Below are 21,769 nucleotides of genomic sequence, written 5' to 3'. Positions count from 1 at the left end.
GGCGTTTGTGTTTTTTTGTGTGGCGAGGTGATTCATCGTGTACCGAGAAAGTTTGAACTCTGTACAGGAGGTCAAACATTGTTGATCAAGTTTTCCTGCTCTTCAAGTATCGCACAATGTCCGGCATGAGTGGGGACGACTTGCAAGCGCGCGACCGAATAGGTATGGCAATTGTCGCAAGTTAATGACGATAATGTCGAGCTTCGTTGTGGAAACCTTCACGTCAGCGTCCGTTGTTCAGGCGTAGCGCCATGTGCATTTGTTTGTGGGTCTCTGTTATGTGTAAATGGTAACCGTGTACGAATGCAGTTATGTGTAATGTACTTACGGTCTGCACTGCGGAGACTCCAAGAACACTGCATCGAAGACGGAAGTACGAGTGCCCAAATACGTGCACCCCACTCCTCCACAGTATGATCAGTAATGGCAAATGGGGGCCATCCCTGCGTCACAAAAATTATGACGATTTACAGCGTAGTGTGTATACATAAGCGTGCGTATGGTTCCCCTTGAGGTGAGGGGGGGGGGGGGGGGCAAATGTTCGTCACAGTGCTTCCTCCCTGTTATGTCAATGTATGGGACTGACTTTGCATCCCCTCTTCCCCCCGTGTGTGGGCACGTTTGTGAGTGTGTACCTTGCAACTGTACTTGTATTAGTTGCCAAGGAAGCGTACAAAACCCCCATGATCTGTTTTCTCGAAACCACCATAAAATTACCTCTCTCTCTCGTTAACCTATGTGATATAGCGTAGTAGAAGAGTAAAATAATGACCCCGCATCACGGAATGCAAATTAAGTCACTAGTGAGTCATTTAAAGGTTCCAACCTGTTGAAGAGGTTGTTGTTGTTGTTGCCCCTTCGCACTGGCACATACCCACTATGGGGGATTGGCCATGAAATCTAGAAGTATCCTATATGAGATATATTAAAATGTTTATCCTTAATGAAAAAACTAATGATGTAATAGAAAATAATAATTAACTAAAAAGGAATATTAAACTAAACAAATAATTGAAGATCGAATCAAGAAGAGAAAAGGTGAGGTAATACTACAGTGGAAGACAGAAATTTTGAGTAGACCAGACAATCGAGCTTATCTCACCCGGTCACAATCAAATGAATATGCAAATTTCATTCAAAATTAGACAAGTGTCTTCAGAAATATATTTAAGCAGGCATTATTATGACATGCGCTTTGATTCTCGAATGAAATTGCATACAGCATCGAATACGCTCCTGTGGCAATGTCCCAAGCTAAAGGCACCGAAACTTAGAACATTATCTGCAGTTAAATTTAAACCTACTGCTTGAAACGGAACAATTAAAAGTCTTTTCCTAATTAATGAATAGTTTTTACATGTTATAAAGTAATGCTCTATTGTTTCCGTTTCTTCACAGAATGGACACAGGGGGGATATCGCCAGACCAGCTCTGTGCAAGTAAAAGTTTAATGGAGGGACACGACATCGAAATTTGGTTAAAATAACTTCTAACTTTTTAGATTGACTCCACTGAGGTTTCCAGGGGTATGTTAGGTGCTGATAGTCCGTATATTTAGTAATATTTTCCATAATATCCGTATAAATAGCCCATTTTCTATATCTGATCGACACTATGTGTTCCGATTCTGGTAGTACCGAGATCACAGGGCCATCAAGTGTGGCTCGAGATAGTGAATCGGCTATTTCATTCAACCGTATGCCACAGTGTCCCGGGACCCAGACTAACTTCAGGAACTTCACATGAGGTGGAACTAATGTTTGTAATGTCGCTAGAGCTCTTGATTGTTCTGAAGCTGTGAGAGTAGTACACAGCGAAAGAGAATCAGTAATTATCATTGCACTCTCTTCGTTTGAAGGAAGTTTTCGTAGCGCTAAAATAATAGCCAGGAGCTCAGCTTCGAAAACCGGAGTGAAGTCTGGTAGTCTTACCGAGAATGACCAACCGAGGTAATCTGAGACGATTCCTACTGCTGCCTTTTCTTTATTCACAGAAGCGTCTGTGGCTATTATGTTCTTTATTTCCGCATGAGCTATGTAGTCTTCTAACCTGTCATTTAAGTAACTCGAAGATTGAAACTTAGATAGTGGGGGAAAAATTTCATCACATTCTATCGTAATATTGTGATTTAATGCTTTGGTTCCAATTACCGATCTGATATCCACCTTTATGCTTTCAAGTTTCTTTTGTACAAAAATAATCTGGGGAGTACGAAAGCGTGGCCAGTGAGCGAGGAAGAAGGCGTCGGGGTCACTAATAAAGGCATATGCAGACCGTCTCGCTGATAAGCCGTAAAATTTCAAGTATGTTTGTACTGTTAAGATACGGAATCGGCAAAGAATAGTTGGTATGCGAGCTTCCTGATATAGTACATTAATAGCGACATACCTGGGGAGTCGCAAACACAACCGTAACGCTTCTCGCTCTAATAGAAGTAACGGTTTAATTTTGTACGTAGGGCCACCCGAAAATAATATACACCCAAATTCGAGTATTGGGCGCATGTACATTTTATATATCATTAATAAGGTGTGTCTACGTAACCCATATTTTCTGTTGCTCAACCTTCGCAATAAGCCTGAAGCTCGTTGTGCCTTTGCCACGTTATAGTCTATGTGAGGGCTCCAGTTAAGTTTCTCGTTATAAATAATGCCCAAATATTTGATAGACTCTACTTGTGGAATCGGTTCCTGATTATAAAGTACTGAAATTTGAATAGAATCTGCTATAGGGAACACCAGGAGCGCACTTTTACTGATGTTTAGAGACAATGAAATTGAATGCAGCCAAATTTCAAGAGAATACATGTACTTTTGCAATTTTTGATGCAAAGTATAAATGTCACTGTCTGCAACGAAAAATGCAATGTCGTCTGCATAAATGTAGACAGTGATATCTCGTTCAATGGGAATTGAGCTCATCAACACATTGAATAACAGCGGAGATAGGACCGCCCCTTGAGGTACTCCACGTTGCTGTTTGAATTTAGATGAGTGACATCCATCCTTTGCACAATAAAATTCTCTCGATTTTAGAAACTCTGCTACCCAATCAACAATATATCGCGGAAAGTCACATTCGTGTAAAGAATTCAATAAAATTGAGTGCTCAACGCTATCATAAGCTTTAGCTATGTCTAGTGTTACTAGTACCGCGTATTGTCGTCTTTTTCGGGCAAGCTGTATTCGGCTCTCTAAGTCGGCATGAGCACACCAAATTGAGCATTCGCTACGAAAACCTATTTGAAATGGTTTCAATATTAGCTTGTCAGCCATCCAAACTTTTATTCTATTATTGAGAACTCTCTCTATAATTTTGATCAGGTGAGATGTTAGAGAGATTGGTCTGATGTTGTCAATGTTAAAACCTGACCCTTGTTTTTTTAATATGGGAATCACTCTAGCTATTTTCCAGTCATGTGGTATCCAGGCATTGCTTAAGGAATAGTTTATAAGGTTGAGGACGTCGCCGGGTGATATCTGGAATAAAATTTTAATCATAGGAACTGTTATACCGTCAGGACCAGGAGCCGAAGAGGGTAAGTTTCTAATTACGCTTGACATTTCGGACAATGTCACTTTTTCGTAGTCAGTCTTTATAGAGGACTTTTGCCAGTTGATTGTCAAAGTCGACGAAAATCTGTTAGCTAAACCTCTTCCGATTGCCTCTAACGAATTAGTCATTTCTTCCGTCGATAACCTGTCATAATCAGAGTTAGCTAGAGACGGCAGAATTTTGCGCGATCTCATATATCGGAATAACGCTTTCTTATTTCTAGGTTTGGAAAGAAAGTCGAAATGTTTTTTGTCATAGTCTTCTTTAGCTTTAGCCACGGTGCGTTTAAATGTAGCAGCAATAAACTTGTAATCTGCCCAATTTTTGGGGGACTGATTATGAATTAGCTGCTTCCAAGCCGCTTGTCGTCGTCTATGATCACGAGAGCACTCAGAATTCCACCACTGACTACAAGGTTTTCTCGTATCAGACTCAATAGAAAATTCTGCTTTTTTGAACGTTCTTTTAATTACCGCACTTAATTTCATGGCTTTATTTTCATCGTTGTCTTCAGTGGGGGTAGTCAAAGCAACTTCTAGGTCATTTTTAAATTTGGAATAATTGATAAAGGTTCGAGCTTGGGAGTAAGATGGAATAATGGGGCAAGAAATTTCAAACAGTACTGGTAAGTGGTCACTGTTGGTGGCGCAGTCTAGAGTAGTCCAAGATACGCTAGAAATACCCGAGCTTATAAAACTCAAATCTAAGGCAGAGCGGGATCGGTCTCGGATAAATGTGGGAGTTCTAGCGTTGAGGCATGATAAATTATGGTCTATAGACCAGTCCCACAAGCGTTGTCCACATTGATCAGTCCTAAAACCCCAACTAGTGTGGTGAGAATTAAAATCTCCAACCATAATTTTTTCTGTGCACCACGAACTAACAGCCATGTCTAAACATCGCGTGTCCTGTACACCCAGAGGAAAGTAAAGATTTACCAGAGAGAAGGGAGAGCATCCAGGCAAGGTGATGTCTAAAGCGAAAATTTCACATTCGGGGGATATACTTTTGTACGAAGTTTTGATCTTTGAACTAATTTTATTATTGACAAAGAACGCTAAACCTCCACCTTTGGATGGGCGATCCAGGCGAAAAGACCGGAAATTAGGTAGGTAAAACGAATTATGTGCTGACAGCCACGTTTCTTGCAGTGCAATAATGTCTGGATTGAATTTACAAGATAAATACAATAAATCTGTACTAGCTGAATGAATAGATCGGCAGTTCCAATGAAGAATTTTGATAGAACCTATCATTTTGACAGAATTGTTTCGGCAACTACCTTATCTAAAATGCTGTCTTTAAGAAAATCGCTCTTCGATAGGTTCTCCTTCTGGTATTTTTTGTTTTTTGAATGTTTTGAAGAGCCAGTATTTTTGGAGACAGGGGATCGAGTGCGCTTTAGGGATTTGATGTCCATGTCCATATCATCATAATCCTGATCATCCTCTAGTATGTCTTCACCTATCCTCTGGTTGTCTGTACAAGAGGGCCCTGCAGCCTGTACCCCTGAAGGAGATGACTCTGCGTCTGCTTCACTTGGTGGGAGAGTTACGTTGTCTTGGGAAGTATCCTTCATATCTCTTGGTGTCCCATATATTTGCGTCAACTGAGTGGCTACAATATGAGATAAGGAGTCACAAAGGGTGGTGGCCAGGCGATCTATAGCTTTCTCCATCGCTTTTTCAATCATGTCTGCAATGGACACTGAAAGAGAAGCTTCTAAAGTTGCATTATGTCGGGCTGCAACACCAGCATATCCCTGGGTTCTTGCCTGAATTTCAGCGATGGCGTCTTTTCGTGAACAGCGTCTGCGATCAACAATTTCCATAATTTGAGTCTCCCGCGCTTTGGCTGAGCAATTAGCGTTATCTGCGGAGTGCTGCTCATGACAAAGACAACACTTTTCTTCAGTACAATTGCATTCATTTGCAGTATGTGCCTCACCACATTTTCGGCATCTGGGAGCTGACCTACATCCTTTTAAAGTGTGTCCATAGCGCCAACATTTCTGACACTGGAGGGGACGAGGTGACAGTTGTTCGACTCTGAATATTAAAGGCCACGCCTTGATTTCAGTGGGGCGAATCGACCCGGCAAATGTGACAATTACAGACTCAGTAGGGATCTTTGTCTGTTCTACAACTCGTGAGCATCTATAAACTGCAATAGCACCTGCCTCAGAGAACATCTCTAGGACCTCAGCTGGAGTCATGTTGATGTCTACGCCTCGGACAATACCTCTGACGCATGCTAGGTGAGGAGGAATGAAGGCGCTCACCGGATTGGTAGCGAACATCGAGCATTTAAGTAAGTCTTTGACACAGAGCTGGTCAGGAGAAAAGCAGACAATGCCTCCCTTGCCAAACTGTCGGACCTCTGTGATGGTGTGATAGTGAGTTGTCGCTGCTTTGAGTTCCGACTGGATCACTTTAGGGTTTTTCATCTTAATGACTCCGTCGTTGCTTGGGACTAGGGCCACAGGAACGGAAGCGACGCCATTGCGTAGGAACTGGTCCACTGGTAGCTCCTGCGGTGAAAGAGAAGCAGACCAGAGATAAGTCCCTGGTCCAGGCGAAGAAAGCGGCATCTGTCTGGATTGACTAGCCAGAAGGGTACTAGCTAATCAATGCTAAGGTTTTAGATACGCCTATCCAAGAAGAAATTCAATAGAGGCTACTCAGATTTCAGCCAAACCCCCAGAGCAAGCAAGCGTGCGAGCGCACAAGATGGCGGAAGAGGCTCGGGTTTCGGCCATAATTCTTCGTCGTCAGCCACTGCATCAACAAAGTGCACATAATGCTTTGCGGATGTGTAGTGGGTACCACGCTTCTGTGCAGAATGGCAAATAATGTCTCACTGCGGGCTTCCCAACTTGAGAGAAATCATCATTTATGGCGTAGTCGGTACCATGTCACAAGATAATTTACTATGGGCCCTGGAAACATCTCTCTAGGGTCCATAGTAAACTCTCTTTACTCATAAGTCACCTTATGATTATACACTCTTATATTCCCTAGATGATTGAATAATAACTTCTTTTCGTCAAAATTTGAAATTCCTTTTTCCCCATTACAATAACTGCTGGGTTAACGGCCAATCCCCCGTGGTGGGTATGAGCTAAAGCATATAGGAACAAGCAATCAAGAAAGCTAACATCTCTCTTCCAGCTTTTACTGTGACCGTGCTGCACTTTCTGTGCAGGCCTGGCATTGTAATCAGAGGCAAGAGCTGTGGGGGGAGGGGGGGTGCTTCGATCACTTTCTTCCTCCTCCCAAACTCTTTCACAGAAGGTCCTTCATAAACATATCTTACCTGTGTCGCATCCTTCATAAAAATGTCCTGACTTGATTGCAATCACTGATAACTCATACTTGAATATAGCATATAGAAAGGCTCCACTTAGTGCACAGATCATGGGATATAAACAATGAAGGACATTGACAGAATGGTCAAAATAGCTCATCTCTACTAATGCTCTCATGAGTTGACTCTCCCATATCAGGCTATGAGTCTGAGTGAGTAGCTGAGTAATATCAATTTGAGTTCTATTGAGAAGTTCAGCGAGTCCATATTTGAAGGAAATTTTTGCGAGTCTGAGGCCAAGTAAGCCTTTAGGGCAAAATATATTTCTTCAGTAAGTCTGAGTGAGCTCCATCATTTCTTCTGACTCATCCTGTCAGCTGCCTTCTTCTTTTAGTGCGGTTTATGTGTGTGTGTGTGCATGTGCGTGTGTGTGTTTTGCTTGTTTTGCTCTCTTCTCGCTTTCTTTGTGCAAACATAATTTCTCTTGCTTTATGTGGGGATCAAGTGCGCCCATGCTTCTTTTGTGTTCAAAATATCCTTTCAGATACCCTATGAAGTCTATTTACCTAAGTGGACCATGACAGTCACCACATGCATTGTCATGAACGAAGTCTAGATCCTAGAACAGTAGATGGCTGCAATTTCTTGCCTCATAATGTGGAGTTACTTCGTTTAGAGGAGTAGTTCATGCATTTTTACATGCGTTCATGTGGTTTCTGTTTTTTTTTTCCTGTTCATGTTTGCTTCTATTCGTTTTCATGATCTTAATTTACTGTTCTTCTTTGTACTGTTTCTATATTTAGATACTTAGTTGTTTAGCATTGGTGTTGTTATCTGCATTCACTTCTGTTGAATAAATAAGTAATATTTGTGCCATTTAACCTTGTTCATCATTTGTGATGTCATGTTTGGCTTTGGTAAATTTTCACATGTAATACCACAACCTCCGATGGCGCTACCTATCAAAAACTACTTACACCTTACGAAGGTTCTGAAATAAAGTACAGGTTTTACACAAGTAAACGCCGTACTTTTCTATTTTTAAACTTTGTATTACAACTTGCAACGTCTGCATAAACACTTTCATGTTTCTCTTTCTTATGTTCTTTTTCTTCTAGGCAGTACTAACAGTGAAGTTGATGCTAGGAGCATTTTTGGGGGGTGAGTGACATTCTGACATTTATTTATTTGTTGGTTTATTTGTAGGTCTGCTTTGTTTTCTTTATTGTATCAAGAGGGCTGAAAAAGCCTTTTTAATGGGCCTGCAAAAACAAATCAAGGAATTAGCCACACAAATACAATTAAAAAGACTGGCAAGACAGAATGTGTGATTAGATCCTAGTAGGAAGGAAAATATAAAATTGAAATATAGTGAAAGATTTCAGCATCCTTTTTGTGATGTGAGTAGAATTTATATAGGGTATTTAAAGTGTTCAAAAGTTAGAAAAACTGGTAAGTGGCACAGCCTTGCGGAAAAGCCTTGAAACTGTAAGTATGGAGTTGATCACTTTGCTTTACGTGTTCACGTAGTCTGATGCTGTCATGTGTGCCATAATTAGTTCTAAAAAATTAGGGTATATTTATTATTATCTGTTCCAGCACTATTTTGTGCTGCCGAGGTAAAAAATGTTGCATAGTGTCAAGCGGCCCTGCCTTAGCAGCAGCCAGTTGAATGTGCCGAGCGGTGGCACATGTGCACAAAGTGCGCGCATGCGCAGCAAACCACCACACTTGAACGCGAACTGCTTTCACTTTCACTGTTTGTAGTATGGGTTGTCACTTGTGTTTATGACTTTATATTCGCCTCTGATAGAAAAATTCTTATTAGTACAAGTATTTCATGGCATGTTCCAAGTTACCATTCCACGATTAGGCACTCTCACCAGTAAGCTTTCCATTTCGCTAAAGAAACTGTTCGCCATAACAATGGTTTGTTGGTCCCCCTAAGATGCTTCACTGTGCACAGTGACATTAAAAAAATTCAAATACGAGCTTTTCTGCAGGAGTTACGTTAAAAAATTCAAATGCGAGCTTTTCTGTAGCACTGCATGGACACAAATTTTTCCAGCTTGTTTCATGACGCGTATGGATATACACGCAATGCATAACTTGACCTTGATACTTGAGTTTCATGGTTGCTTTAACTTAAGCCGCACTGATGAACTATGGTTTTTCTGCACCAAGGTGGTAAAGGCGCGTTTACGCTAGAGCAACACGACACTGACACGACCGCAACGAAAACACGAGGCAGACGCAAATCGTCGGCTGACTAATCGCCCGCCAACGAAGTCACCAGGCCCTATGGTCACACTAGGCTGACGACCACGATGCCTCAAAAGACAGCATGTCGTCGTAGTGTGACGTAATGACAGACCGAAAATACCAGCAAAACGCTTCGGCAGACCTGTCGTCTGAATGTCGTTGAAAAAATTCGCCCATGTGTTTGCGTCAAACGACCACGAAGGGGTAAAATCTTGGAAGAAATAACAATGCCCCCTTCTAAACGTTTGAATAGAAATCTTGCGCAGCCCACGGAAGTCTTTTCTTCACTTCCCTTTTGTGTTTCTGTGCCATGGCCAGAAAGGGACAAGGGCAGAGCAGGGAGCATGACTGAAACTGAGGTACAAGTGTGCAAGTTCAGTCAGTGTCGCTGCGTGTGCCTCCAGTGTGACTGCAGAATTGGCCAACGAAAGGCTGTGAGCATGACAAGGCGCGGACAGAGTCTTCCAGAGATCATCGGCAGACTGTTTGTGTCATTGCAGTGTAAAAATAACGACAACAAGACAAAAGACACTCCCGAAGACAGTCGGCAGACCACAATCGGTGTCGTGTCTCTCTAGTGTAAATGCACCTTAACTCTTATAAGAAAATGAGGTTTGATGAACCAGTTATAGGGCCAAAAATGAGATTAGGTCTAACGTCAGTTCTGAAGCTGAGACACCATATTGCGGCTCAGATTTTAGAAATTTAATGTTGGACCCTAGTAGTGCTCCTACCGATAAAACTCGAGTAGAGATTTGCAAAAAAGTGGAAGATTCCTGATCTTAGAAAGTTTGAACAGTTAGTAACATTAAAAACTGTGACTGTCTCATTTCAAGGATCTTCGGTAAGCAGTCCGCATCCCCCTATCCTGTGTTGCCCACATCGCTGGAAGCGGAAGAGTACAACATGTCACACAAGAGACGGGGCAAGTGTGTGATCTTCAATAACAGGGTGAGCGCAGAGTTCGGTAGCCTCCTCGTGGGCAACAGACCGCCGTTGCGTCATTCGGCTAATGTCAAACTCTTGACTATCGTGATAAATCGAGAATTTTTCTCCCCAAAATGTTTTCAGTCGTTCATAGACGGTCTTTGTTCCTGTTTTTTTTAAAGATGGCTTTCTGGATGACAGGTGTTGCAAAAGCATGTGTGTTATTGTCCCTCCTCCGGAAAAAAAATTTTAAGGGCTTGCTTCAGTGGTTCACTTTACCATAAGCTGTGAAGATTTCGGTGCCAATTGAGAAAAAGCTCATTTGCCATTGGCCAAATGCAAAACCAACCAGTTAACATGACCGAGGAAAAATTTGTTGTTTTGGGGTAGTTCGGGAAATAATCTTTTTCCTGCCCCAGAAATTAATTGAGGCTAAAGCGTAGGGTGTCAAATGATAGAAGAAAATTGATTTTTCAGAGAGTTTGTTCCAAACAGATTTGTTTTGAATATTATGAAAAACTTATCAAAACAAAGAAAAATTAAACAAAAAGGAAAAAATTCGTAAGAACATCCATGCTACTCCGCCGCTAAGGATAAGCATAAAAAAAATAAAACGGGATACCCATTTTGAACACAGCCTTTGTAATAGTGGAAAAAAAATATTGTAAATGTAAGCTTTCAAGTACAAAAGTTACATTCGTACAAAAATGTTATCACCACTGCCTATCATGCCACCATGTGGAGCAGTTTCCCAATGCGGGGACCCGGAGGTGGGCTCACTGTGCATTGGCTTTTAAAAAATATGCATCCATATACACCCATTTGTATGGTTACATGTCTTTCTCACAATTTCTGTGGTGAAAAACAATGTCGAAAAGCCTCCATGTGGCACTATGGAGTGCTAGGTGAAGGTCCACTCCAAGCCGTCTTCATTGAGAGTACTCTGCTCTTTATGCAGCCAACACTAATCGGCTCAGCCTGAAAAAAAAGTTGACACCTTGCGGATAAGAGCTGTGACCTTTAGTATGCACCGGATATACTTACAAACAGCCTAAGGAGAGAGGGAAACCTGTTGGCGGACACCTGCGTATGTTGTGGGGCCATTTCACGCAGATCTGCCGTCCATACTCAACTCTTTTTCGTGTATGTACTGCCATCATCACCCAGAAATCGATGCTCGGATTCATCGAAGTCCATCACAATTCACTGTTTTTGTTAAGCCACCACTAGAGACGTCGACGCCCGAACCGAAATCACGAGTTCTCGCCTTCCGGACTGTGAAGGAGCTTGTAAAAAAATTTTGAATCGCAGAAAAATGAAGCTCCAAACTAAAACTGATGCATAAAATGCGGCATCTTTTACCCTATGAATAGCATTAGCTGTGCACACATGACCAGTTCATCAAAATATAAGCCTAAGGTAATCGTTAGCATGCTAACAATGGGAATAGGCACGGTCACTAAAGCGTTAAGGAACTGTTATTGCATGTAAACTGTAATTCTATCTAAGTTATATCTAAGTACTTGTGGAACCAAGATGGTAATTAAAAACTTCAAAATCCCATAGGTTACATTGATGTAAGAGCCCTGGAATTTTGCAGTGTCATTAAAGAAACTCGGTGTTTACATTTTTCAGAAACCAGCTTTTATGACAAACTAATGAAAGTAGAAATTATAATGGGTGGTCTGCCAGTTCAACATTATTATTTTTGCTTTTGCCTTGTTTCTTCAAAAGTCGTGATCAAGTCTTCCGAGTCTCACGTAACTTTCTGCAATAATTCGTGCAGAATTTCGAAATCCACACCAAGCTGAGTGAGCGAAGGGGCACGGACATGGACGCCGAAAACCTTCGGAGCTGCTTCCGTCACTTGGGTTTCGAGACGGTCGTGTACACTGATCTGTCGTGCAAAAAAACGCAGGAAACTCTAGAGATCCGTAAGTTGCCGCTACCGTACATTGCCTCAGTGCTATGGTAGCGTGGTAATGGTCAGCTGCCATTGTACATTGCAGTGTGCATTATGTATAGGAATCATGGATAGATGATATTGGTGCCCTTTCCATTGTTACTCGTGTAACTGATAATGACATTTCAATTTCACTCATGAAATTTTGGAATTCTCCTACTGTACAAGATTGTTTTATTGGCTTTGATCTTTTGCTGCTTATACAGTTACAGTGGCAATCATTTACAATTGAACCCGTGTATAGCGAACGATCATAAAAAAGTTTATATATATATATATATGTATATATGTATCTATGTATAAATATATATATATATAGTCCAGTAGATCCTCCGTGAGCGGTCACAACGTGGTTTATTTCTACGTTTCGGCCTAGAGTCTGGCCTTTATCAGGATTAAAGGTACAGTTTGTTGGTGCTCAGCTTTATACAATCTCAAATCAGAGGGAAAGGAAAGAAGAAAAAAAAGAAAAGAAAGGAAAAAAGAGAAAAAGAATATAAGGTGGACTCCCCTCGGGTGCCCCCCTTCCACTCTTCCTTCCACTTCCCCCTTCATCTCTGTCCCCTTTCTCCCCTTCACCTTTCTGATGTCAGCTGTCTGTATGCTTCCTTTCACTAACGCATTCTTCCCTACCAGACGGCGCCTCCTGGCACTGGCGGTTCGGTGTGGGGGCAAAAAAGAGCTTTTTTAGGAAGTTTTAAGCCTTTAACTACTCGGCGCTCCGTCAACATTTCGTCGTAGAAAGAGGGGTGCCGCGTATTGCGGCAGAGGCTGGTAAGCGGGCGCAATGCGAATTCCTTGCCCGCTTCTGAATTACGCGTGCAGGGGGGGCCTCTCGACTGTGCACAGGGTTGCTGTTGGGCATGTCATGTGTATATATATATATATATATATATATATATATATATATATATATATATATATATATATATATATACGCGCACACATACACAGGTGATTCAATATATAAAATACTTTGTATATCAAAAAATATATATAAGGGAGTTTTGCAGCTGTTTGATATGCACAATAATTATGTGTGGATTCCATATCTGCAGGTTCGGCTGTATTGTTGCAGCCACACTGTGATGGGAGTGCTTCAAATCGATCCAGAATAGTTACTTCTTTCTGTATGATGTTTCTTATAGGTCAATTGCGACATACTCTGTCGGTCATGGTTAACTACAGAAACACTGTCACAGTTGGCCAGTCTCTCGATATTTAGGTTCCTCCAAAATAATGTAAGCTCCTTCCACATTTTTTTTTTATCCTTTCGTGAGCACAGCACCTTGCTACAAGTTTCTGGAGACATTCTTTTTTATTTTTATTATATTCGTTGTCTTCATGCATGAAATACAAGCAAGTTCCGTTTATTGCATGCTTGCATGTTTCTCTGTTTACATGATGTCGAGGTAACGGTATTACACACGTGAAATAATTAAACAAGCCTACTGTTGGCCAAAAAAGACAACCTCAAACATTTGTTTAAACATTAGAAATATTCAACATTCTATTTGATATTCAGAGCCTGTATTTCTCACTACCTACGTTGAATATTATTGGGAAATTCTACTGTGTGATCCTCAGGTGGATGCCTTTTTCTCACAAGACCACTGTTTCTGTTCCTGCTGACATTTAGCTTTCAAGATAATTTTGTGACACTTTCTTCTTACACCGCGGCAGCCTATGTTTTCGCACATTTCGTACAATCTCTAAATGTGAAGTGGCAGTTAGAAAGTCCGACGAGAGCTACCAATTTGATTTCACGAATTTTCACAGTTGGAAAGCAAGACTACTCGGACGACGACTGCTTTGTGTGCTGCTTCTTGACGCACGGCGAAACCGACGTTCTTTACGGAACGGATGGAAAGTTTCCTGTCAGCGCCGTTATGGAGCCCTTTCACGGTGATGTCTGTTCCAGCCTGCTCGGCAAACCAAAGCTATTCTTTATTCAGGTTCGTGCCTCTCTTGTGTCCTTTACTTTTTTGGATGAGTCACTGACGCCAATTTGTGAAGGTAGTTCACTCTGCCATACAAATTTCTTGTAAACTGAGATGGCTCTGCCGAAGCTTGAAGCTCAGAAAATGCTCATTTCAGCTAATGCTTGTTAATTTGATGCTCGTTAATTTGGGAAATTGTATAATTCAGATGTGTTCTCTTGCCCCAACCATCATATGCATTATTATGTCATCACACTCCCTCTTATTCAGTCATATTCTGTCACAACCCAGTTAATACGGACAAACCTCAAGAGTACAGTTGACTCTCGTTAAAACTCTAAAAGACCTCTAAATATTGCTTGAATCATCAAGAAGTTTGAATTATCAGAAGTTCTCAGATATATGACTGTGGGTGAGGTGACACCACGCATTATGATTAGGCATTGATTTTACCAAATATGAAAGCTTTTTAAGCGTTTTTTAACCCTAACTACACGCAATGAACAGAAAGCAGAGGTGCAAGGTTTGCAAGTTTATTGGCCATTTACTGCTGATGAGACGTTTTGAAGAAATCACGAATTTCCAACTGCTTCTTTGCTGTATGTGCCTTCAGCACAAAGCCCTCTGTACCAGTTGAGAAGCATCACGGTTTACCGTGCGCATGCTTCGTCTTTAACATTTGTTTACAAGCAAAGCCTTTTTTTTTCTTGAAAGCCTGAGGCATCTATTTTTCATTTTTATACTGTTAGGATTATAAAAGCATGCAAATTTTTAAATAGTAGTGAGAAAGCAGCAGATATTTTTCAGTATAAAACAGCAAAAAGTTTGAATTCACCGAATGGTAGTGTTTGAATTAAGAGGCCTTTGAATGCATTGAAAGAATAGGAGACCAACCGTAAAATTGAACTTTGTTTAAATTAACAGAAAGTATAAATTATCAGAGTTTGAAATATGGCGAGTCTACTTCACACAAGGAGCGTAAAGCACCACAATTGCGTGACGCGTAGGAACGAGAACGGCATTCGTACAGCTGGAACGGCTGCGAGCTTTCTGAAAGGCTTCGTTGCCATTTGTAATCGCTGTGTTCATGCCTAATAAGTAGAGACCAGGTTTGAGGCACATGGCCGTTTTGTTCCTTGCATTTCTGTCGCCCTATTTTGATGTATGAGCTTGAACTAGAGGTTAAGAAGGACTTTTATAGGGTTTTTCTAGTGCCTGCAAATTGCTCATTTTCATGTTTGTGCCTAAATGCCTATGAGTGCCTATATATGTCTATTTTCAAGATCTGTGCATAAATGAATGCTGCCTAAATGCCTATGAGTGCCTATATATGTCTATTTTCAAGATCTGTGCATAAATGAATGCTATTGAACCCCAAATTTCACTTTTGAGTAAAGTTTGAGACAGCTAATCATGTTACCAGGCAACATGAACTTTTTGGAACTCTACAATTTTCAACCTGGTCCTCTAGTTTAACCAACTTCCTGAAAACAACCACTAGTAGTAGTGAAAGAAGGAAAGTGCATATTTAAGGGCTCAAAGGGAGACGCGGGTCGAAAAGTCGCGGTTTTCCGGAAAATGTTTGCATTCTTTTTTTCCGGTCGTATTGGAATTTTTTTACTAGAATTTTTTATTTCTAAAAATATCAAGTTGAAATTCACACGAGAAAAGATCTAAAAATGCTTCAAGTGGGGAGCGGTGACGTGAGAAATGCGTGAAAGTCGCCCAAAATGGCGTAGTTCGCGTTGTCCTGTCGCGAAAACGACGCGCTGGCCGCCATTTTCAGTTGTGCACGCATGCTACAAAGGCCTTCCCCTTCACAATCCACTAGTAGCCAGTCTCGTATCTTCATGAAGAATAAACAAAAAACAAGAAAAGAAATGCATATGCCACGTGTTTTGAATATCGCGGCAAGCAGCGCGAGGCTGCCATTGGTCGGCGGTGCGCACCGTCTCCTCCCCCTCCTATCTTTCCGGCAAAAGACCGAAGCCTCGGAACTTGCAATCGAGTTGTTCGGTGCTTTTTTTGAGTTTTGGGTCATGGCAAGCGCCAAGAAGCGCACTCTAGATAATCGAAAGTTGAGAACTCGCCCCAAGTGCCGAGGGAAACGGCATCGGTTGTTTCACAAAGTGACAGCAAACGCCAATGTGACCGCCGATCAACGCCCCAGCGCTCTGACTTCGAATAGGCCTAACACTGACACCAAACCTCGCGGCGACAGTGGTTGTGAAATAGCCGCTACCGTGGAATTCGTCAGTGCATCCGAAATGAAGAGTGGATTCTTCTAGAGTGAACGTAGACCAGCAGATGCTGCTTCTGCCAACAAGCTGCTTTGCGAAATCGATGCGCTGACTGCCCTTGTGACCGCTGCGCAATGCCCAACCTGCCGCGAACGGAATCTCGGCAGCCGAGAGGTAGCTGGAAAGCGCAAAGGGCTTTTGGCATTCCTCAAACTGTGCTGTGAAAGTACCGATTGCACTTTCATTCACGCACGCTTCGAGACGTACTACTTTGGCCAGGGACCAAGGGACGAGCGCTCGTTTCGACAGCGGCAGCTCGCGTGATAGCTCTGCTGTAAACGTGAAGGCAGTTCTGGCAGCACGCCCTATAGGCGCAGGCCATGGCCAACTTTCACAATTTTGTGCGATTCTTGGTCTTCGGAGCATTCAGTGCAAGCTGCTTTTCATTGTACCCCAATTCGATGCAAAAAAGATGGTTTCTCAATAAACGCCAACTTTCCAAACTTTCAAACTTGTTTTTCTCATTTTCATTTTTTTTTTACAATTTCACAATTTCCGGGCAGCATTTTAGACACTTATACTTATTGTATAGTAACGAAACTTGGCACACAGATTCTTCAACACATGCAGAATGCAAATACATACTTGAAATCGCAATTCCTACCAGCATTAGTTGTTAATATATTAGGTTATTGTTTTAAGGGACATTGAAAATAATTAGTCATTCAATACGATTTTTTTTCTTGGTTCCAATATTTCTGTGACATATCTGAATAGATATTTGCACTTCACAATCTACCAAGAGTCAAATAAGATCAGGCACAATGCTTTTACTGAAAGTTAAGTGCATAAAAAAGTACCCACACAAGATGTAACTTTTTACTATTGTGCATGGCATAACTCAATGACTATAGCAGCTACACAAAAAATGATTGCATATTTGAAATCTCCATGAAAGACTATATTAACAAAATTTTGAAGTGTAGATGACTAGAAATAAAAAAAAAGTTCTCTCGAGGAGCATTTCCCCTTAAATTTACACATAAGGGCCCCATAAATTTACACTTCTTTCCTTCATTCATTGTGAGGGTCTTGTTCTGGCAGACTTAATGCCTTCAAGTAATATGCGAGAAATTATTGGTGAGTTGTCGGCTCGTAATAACATCACATGCTACGTGATGCTAACAAGCAATTAGAGTGTTCCACACTCGCCACAATGGCAACACGCGGCTGGTGGCAAGTTATCTTTTCATCACTTTTCTTTCTTACCATTTATATTACAATTTCTTCTGATAACGTCCCCTATACTTTTCTTGGCATTATTGTGTGCTAGTTCTCATTAATGTCATCACGCGGCAAGAATTCACTGGAACCACGAAAAAGAGGAGGAAGAAGGGGCGGTGGCGTGCGAGCAGTTGTAGGGCTGATCGTTTTGTCCATTGCGCTAGACAACAAATCTCTAATCTTTTCATCTTGTAAACCCATCGCATGGTTACAATATTGTGTCTAACTAAGAAAAGGAGCCCCAAATTTACACTTCTTCTCTTAGTTGTGATATTGTCTGGTGCCAAAACATTCGAAATTGTAAATTGTGCATCACCAACGGAGCCACGGAGCAAGCAGCTTGGGATTAGAAGCTCATACTATATAGACATCAGGGTGCACTATGAACTGAAACCAGCTCCGAAAAACAGTGCAATTACTTTTTCATGGTGCACTCAGGCTTACCTGTACATTTTCTAGGCTCTCTACAGCTTGGCCTTTCATTTAACAGTATGAAAAATTGAAGATCTTTATGTCTGTACTTATTTAAAATCAAATATACACAGCATTTCTTTAGCTAGTCCAACTTGTTTTCTAGTGCCATTCGCATTGACAGGACTGACACTAGTCAATTTCTATTTTATTTTTTTCTCCTAAGTCTTAAAGCATTGATATTACTGAAGGCATAAAAGTGATAAATAAGCTTGGGTGTGTGTACGATCATAGCAAGGTATATAATTCGTAATGCAATGCAACTTTACTATGAAATCATGAGTTTGCAAAGTCGCAAAGTCTTCTGAACACAGAAAGATGTTGTGCTGTAATATCTATGTTAGCGGCCCTTGTATTTCAGCAGACTGAGCTGTGACACTTCTAGCTTTGGTAGATACCAGGAGTGGCCTTTTCGCTCTAGATGGTGAATAACAACTACAGTTAGGCTATAGATGTACGAAGAAGTACTAGTCGACAACATGCTTATATTTCTAATTGTACAGATCTTTTGTTGTGTCATAGTTGTAAAATGCAATTTCTATATGTTGCAAATTTTTTTATTTTGGTACTAGTGTCTCCTCTACTACAACGATATTTTATCTGAGGACATTTTCAATAAGCCTAGCTTCTGTATTAACAGTATGCAAGATACTTGCAATAAAATGTATGTGTCAACTGGTCAGTTTTTCTACAGAGTTGTTGGGCCAATTCACCGGGGCTGTTTAAGTGAAGCCTTTATGGAATTTTCAGGTTGTCACCAACTGTGCTAACCTTTGCGGTAAACCCCAAGCAGGAAGGTAAAACACTGTGCTCATTGCGTTGAGGGTATTTCAGGCGTGTCGGGGAGACAGACTCGACTCGGGCACCCAGGCAGTTCTGGACACTGCAGACTCTCCTAACCGGATATACCGTATTCCCACTCAAGCTGACATTCTGGCCGCCTACTCCACAGTGCCAGGTAGGTTATCAAAGAACTGTGCGGCATTTCACAGCACTGTCATCAAGTGTAGCATAGGTATGGACAAAAGAGTAGATCGTTGTCGTTAACCTATCTCACCTAATTATGGTTACAAATATATGGACTGAAACAGACTGAAACCCAAGCACGCTCATGCACACCCTTTCATCTTTCTTGTCAATGTCATTTCAGCAATATAAGTTAGCGCAACATAAGATAGATTGCACAATAGCGTGGAATCTATCTTACTATGTGTTACTTGACTTCACTCCTATGAATACCAAATGTGCGTGCACATGAATCTATGTTGCCTGTGTGTGACCTCTATATTATTTTGTCATTCTTACTATCAATACCTTCCACAAAAATATTTCATTTAAGCATGTCTTAAGGAAACCTACCACAATGTACTTGTTACTTCGACAAAGTCTGGTCTACTTGACGAAACATTTGTGAAGAAATACAATGCCGGACCAATGAAAGTCGTATTTTCTTTCTTGTTCCTTATTTTATTGGGCTCCGCATTATTTTTATCCCACTATTAGATGCAAAGCAGCTCTTTGACACACATGTGTAATGTCGTACATGGGTCCGTACGAATGTGCCGTAACGTGTTCCCCTCGCCACAGGTGTTGGAGCGGTGCTAAGTAGGTCACACCGTAGCTACATGTTGTCATTATGCTTCCTTCGCACGCTTCCCTCGCAGGTGGGCGCTGACGTCACTTTCTCACCCACAGCACACTTCTCTCTCGCTTCACCCTCTCCACTGCCCCCAACGCTTGACCGCACATCGAGTGGAAACACTCTTTCGGCTCATTTATCTGCGATGAAACTTGCATAAAACACAACGTGCCTCCCGGGTCTTTGTGTTTCAAACAAACGCTTACTAGAGTAAATGCTACACCAAGTTTCGTTTCAAACCGTTCTTCTAGCACTCGCGTCGACGCCCGTTTCAACCGGGTCAACGCCGTGCGCACCGCTGCTGCTTCGCATCCCATCATGGTGCTCTTCAGGGAGATGATCCACAATTTTTTATATATGCAGACAGTTTGTGTGTGTGTGTCTCTGGCTGACAGTGCTTTTCCTTCTTGTGTTGTAGGCTTCTACTCGTGGCGTAACACGATGCAAGGCTCCTGGTTCATTCAGGCCCTCTGCTCGGTGCTCCGACAGCGGGCACACATTGCGGATCTGCTCTCAATGCTGACAGTGGTGTGCCGCCGCGTGGCTTTGGACTACGAGTCGTACACGCCGAACGACCTCCATATGCATCGCAAGAAGCAGGTTCCCTTCATCACCTCCACACTGACCCGGCAGGTCTACTTAAGGGCGAAACCAGGAGCTGCATACTCCTAGCCACTGTGCGAACCAAGTCAAGCATTGTAATAGATTTTTTTTCTAAATTGGGGTACTGACACAAAAGTTTTGGCCTCGTGCTTTTTTGCTGCAATGTATTGCTGGAGGCCTGTTAGTCATAACGTGGTACATCGTTTGCTGTAGCGTGCTACAGATCATTAATGACGGGCTCCTCACTACAGACCCGTCTCAGTTCCTGTTTGAGAGCTCCAAAAACGACAAGCAGCTGAGTTCAACTATCACCACCTAGATTGTGCAACTGTCAACCATGTCAGCACACAGAACTGTGGCACACTTCCGCACGGTCCGCATCAAGAAGTCCTTTTGAACAGGAAATGGGACTGCAGTGTTGCCAGAGAGAAAACTCAATGTGTGCACCACCGCCACATACTCGCGAGCAGCTGCCGATTGATGGGCTGCTGGTACAAGCGCCGCAAAAGAAAAATGGCGGCTATGACTTCATCATAACTTGTTGCAGCGTGGTCACGTGAGCGAAGTAAGGGAGTCGCTAACGGTCACTTTTGAGGGTGTCAACAGCACGAGCCACTCGATCGCTCACGCAAACTTCAGAATTAATTTACAGTGCCTTCTAAGCTATGTTCGCTGTTAATATTTTGCAGATGATAAATGCATGTTCACAGTAATCGATGCCACAAGATATCTCGGCCATGAAATTTTGTGTCAGTACCCCTTTAGCCTAAGAATAAGTGTAAGTTCTGCCCACAGGACTGTGGCATGCCTTTCCTTCACGCTTCAAAAACTTTCACATCAGCCAGTTTTCGTTCCAACCATCTGCACTTTTTTTTTGGCTATACAACGTCATTACCTTATAAAACATTAGGTCTGGCTGAGCAGCAATGTCAGAATCGCTTATGAAATTTACCAAATCCTTCAAGTTTCTGACCTAAAACGAGAGACATAAACATCTGTCTGTAGGGGAAAGTCAGCTGCAGTGAAAGCTCGTTGATTTGAATTTCGTGATGCCAGAAGGAAATATCCAAATTAACCTGATGCTGAATTATCAAAATTATCAAGAAAACATAAACAAATGTCTGTTACAGCAATACACTTTCATATTCTTGATGAGTATGGTATAACCCTGCTATTTATTATCTCTAATAGCAGTATAAGTGCCAAAATTTTATTCATCCTGCAACTCGTTTTTAATGCAACAATAGTTCCAGGTTGTGATGTTTAATTAGCCCAAAGAATGCTCGGTACGTTAGTCTTATTACATACTGCTACCACCACTGCCTGTACGTGGCAATGGTTCCTTTGCAGATAAAGTTACTAGCAGCTGGTCGTTCATTCATTACTATGCAGCAAGAGTTTATGTTTGAGTTTTGTAACATTGTGTGGGCATTGCATCAAGTTAAAGTGACGCTGCTAAGTGCCGGATCCACACGTTGTGAGATCTGGAGGTGGTACTCGCCACCACGCTCTTGGAGTGAACAAGCATAGTAGACACGGTGCAATACGCTTGAGGGTGCGAAGCATGAAAGATGTCCTC

The 21,769-nt window shown here is 41.8% G+C and overlaps 1 protein-coding gene across 1 annotated transcript; it reads left to right on the top strand.

Annotated features, from left to right (window-relative positions):
* On the top strand, positions 1–20,399 carry LOC119180863 (caspase-3). The gene is made up of 7 exons (XM_037432003.2): positions 1–162; positions 7,980–8,022; positions 9,960–10,074; positions 11,837–11,984; positions 13,793–13,968; positions 18,783–18,906; positions 20,006–20,399. The coding sequence occupies exons 1-7, from the start codon at positions 117–119 to the stop codon at positions 20,257–20,259; spliced, it is 906 nt and encodes a 301-aa protein (XP_037287900.2). The 5' UTR covers positions 1–116; the 3' UTR covers positions 20,260–20,399.
* The last annotated feature ends 1,370 nt before the right edge of the window (positions 20,400–21,769 follow it).

Source organism: Rhipicephalus microplus, chromosome 10 (genome assembly GCF_043290135.1).
Source record: "Rhipicephalus microplus isolate Deutch F79 chromosome 10, USDA_Rmic, whole genome shotgun sequence".
In the NCBI taxonomy this organism is placed as follows: Eukaryota; Metazoa; Arthropoda; class Arachnida; order Ixodida; family Ixodidae; genus Rhipicephalus; species Rhipicephalus microplus.
This window is presented reverse-complemented; position numbering and strand designations above follow the sequence as displayed.

Excerpts from the sequence above, each read along its gene's own strand:
- LOC119180863 (XM_037432003.2), top strand. The coding sequence starts at position 117 with ATGTCCGGCATGAGTGGGGACGACTTGCAAGCGCGCGACCGAATAG. Across the intron at positions 8,023-9,959 it reads GCTAGGAGCATTTTTGGGGG|GATCTTCGGTAAGCAGTCCG; the intron begins GTGAGTGACATT and ends TCTCATTTCAAG. Across the intron at positions 18,907-20,005 it reads CGCCTACTCCACAGTGCCAG|GCTTCTACTCGTGGCGTAAC; the intron begins GTAGGTTATCAA and ends CTTGTGTTGTAG.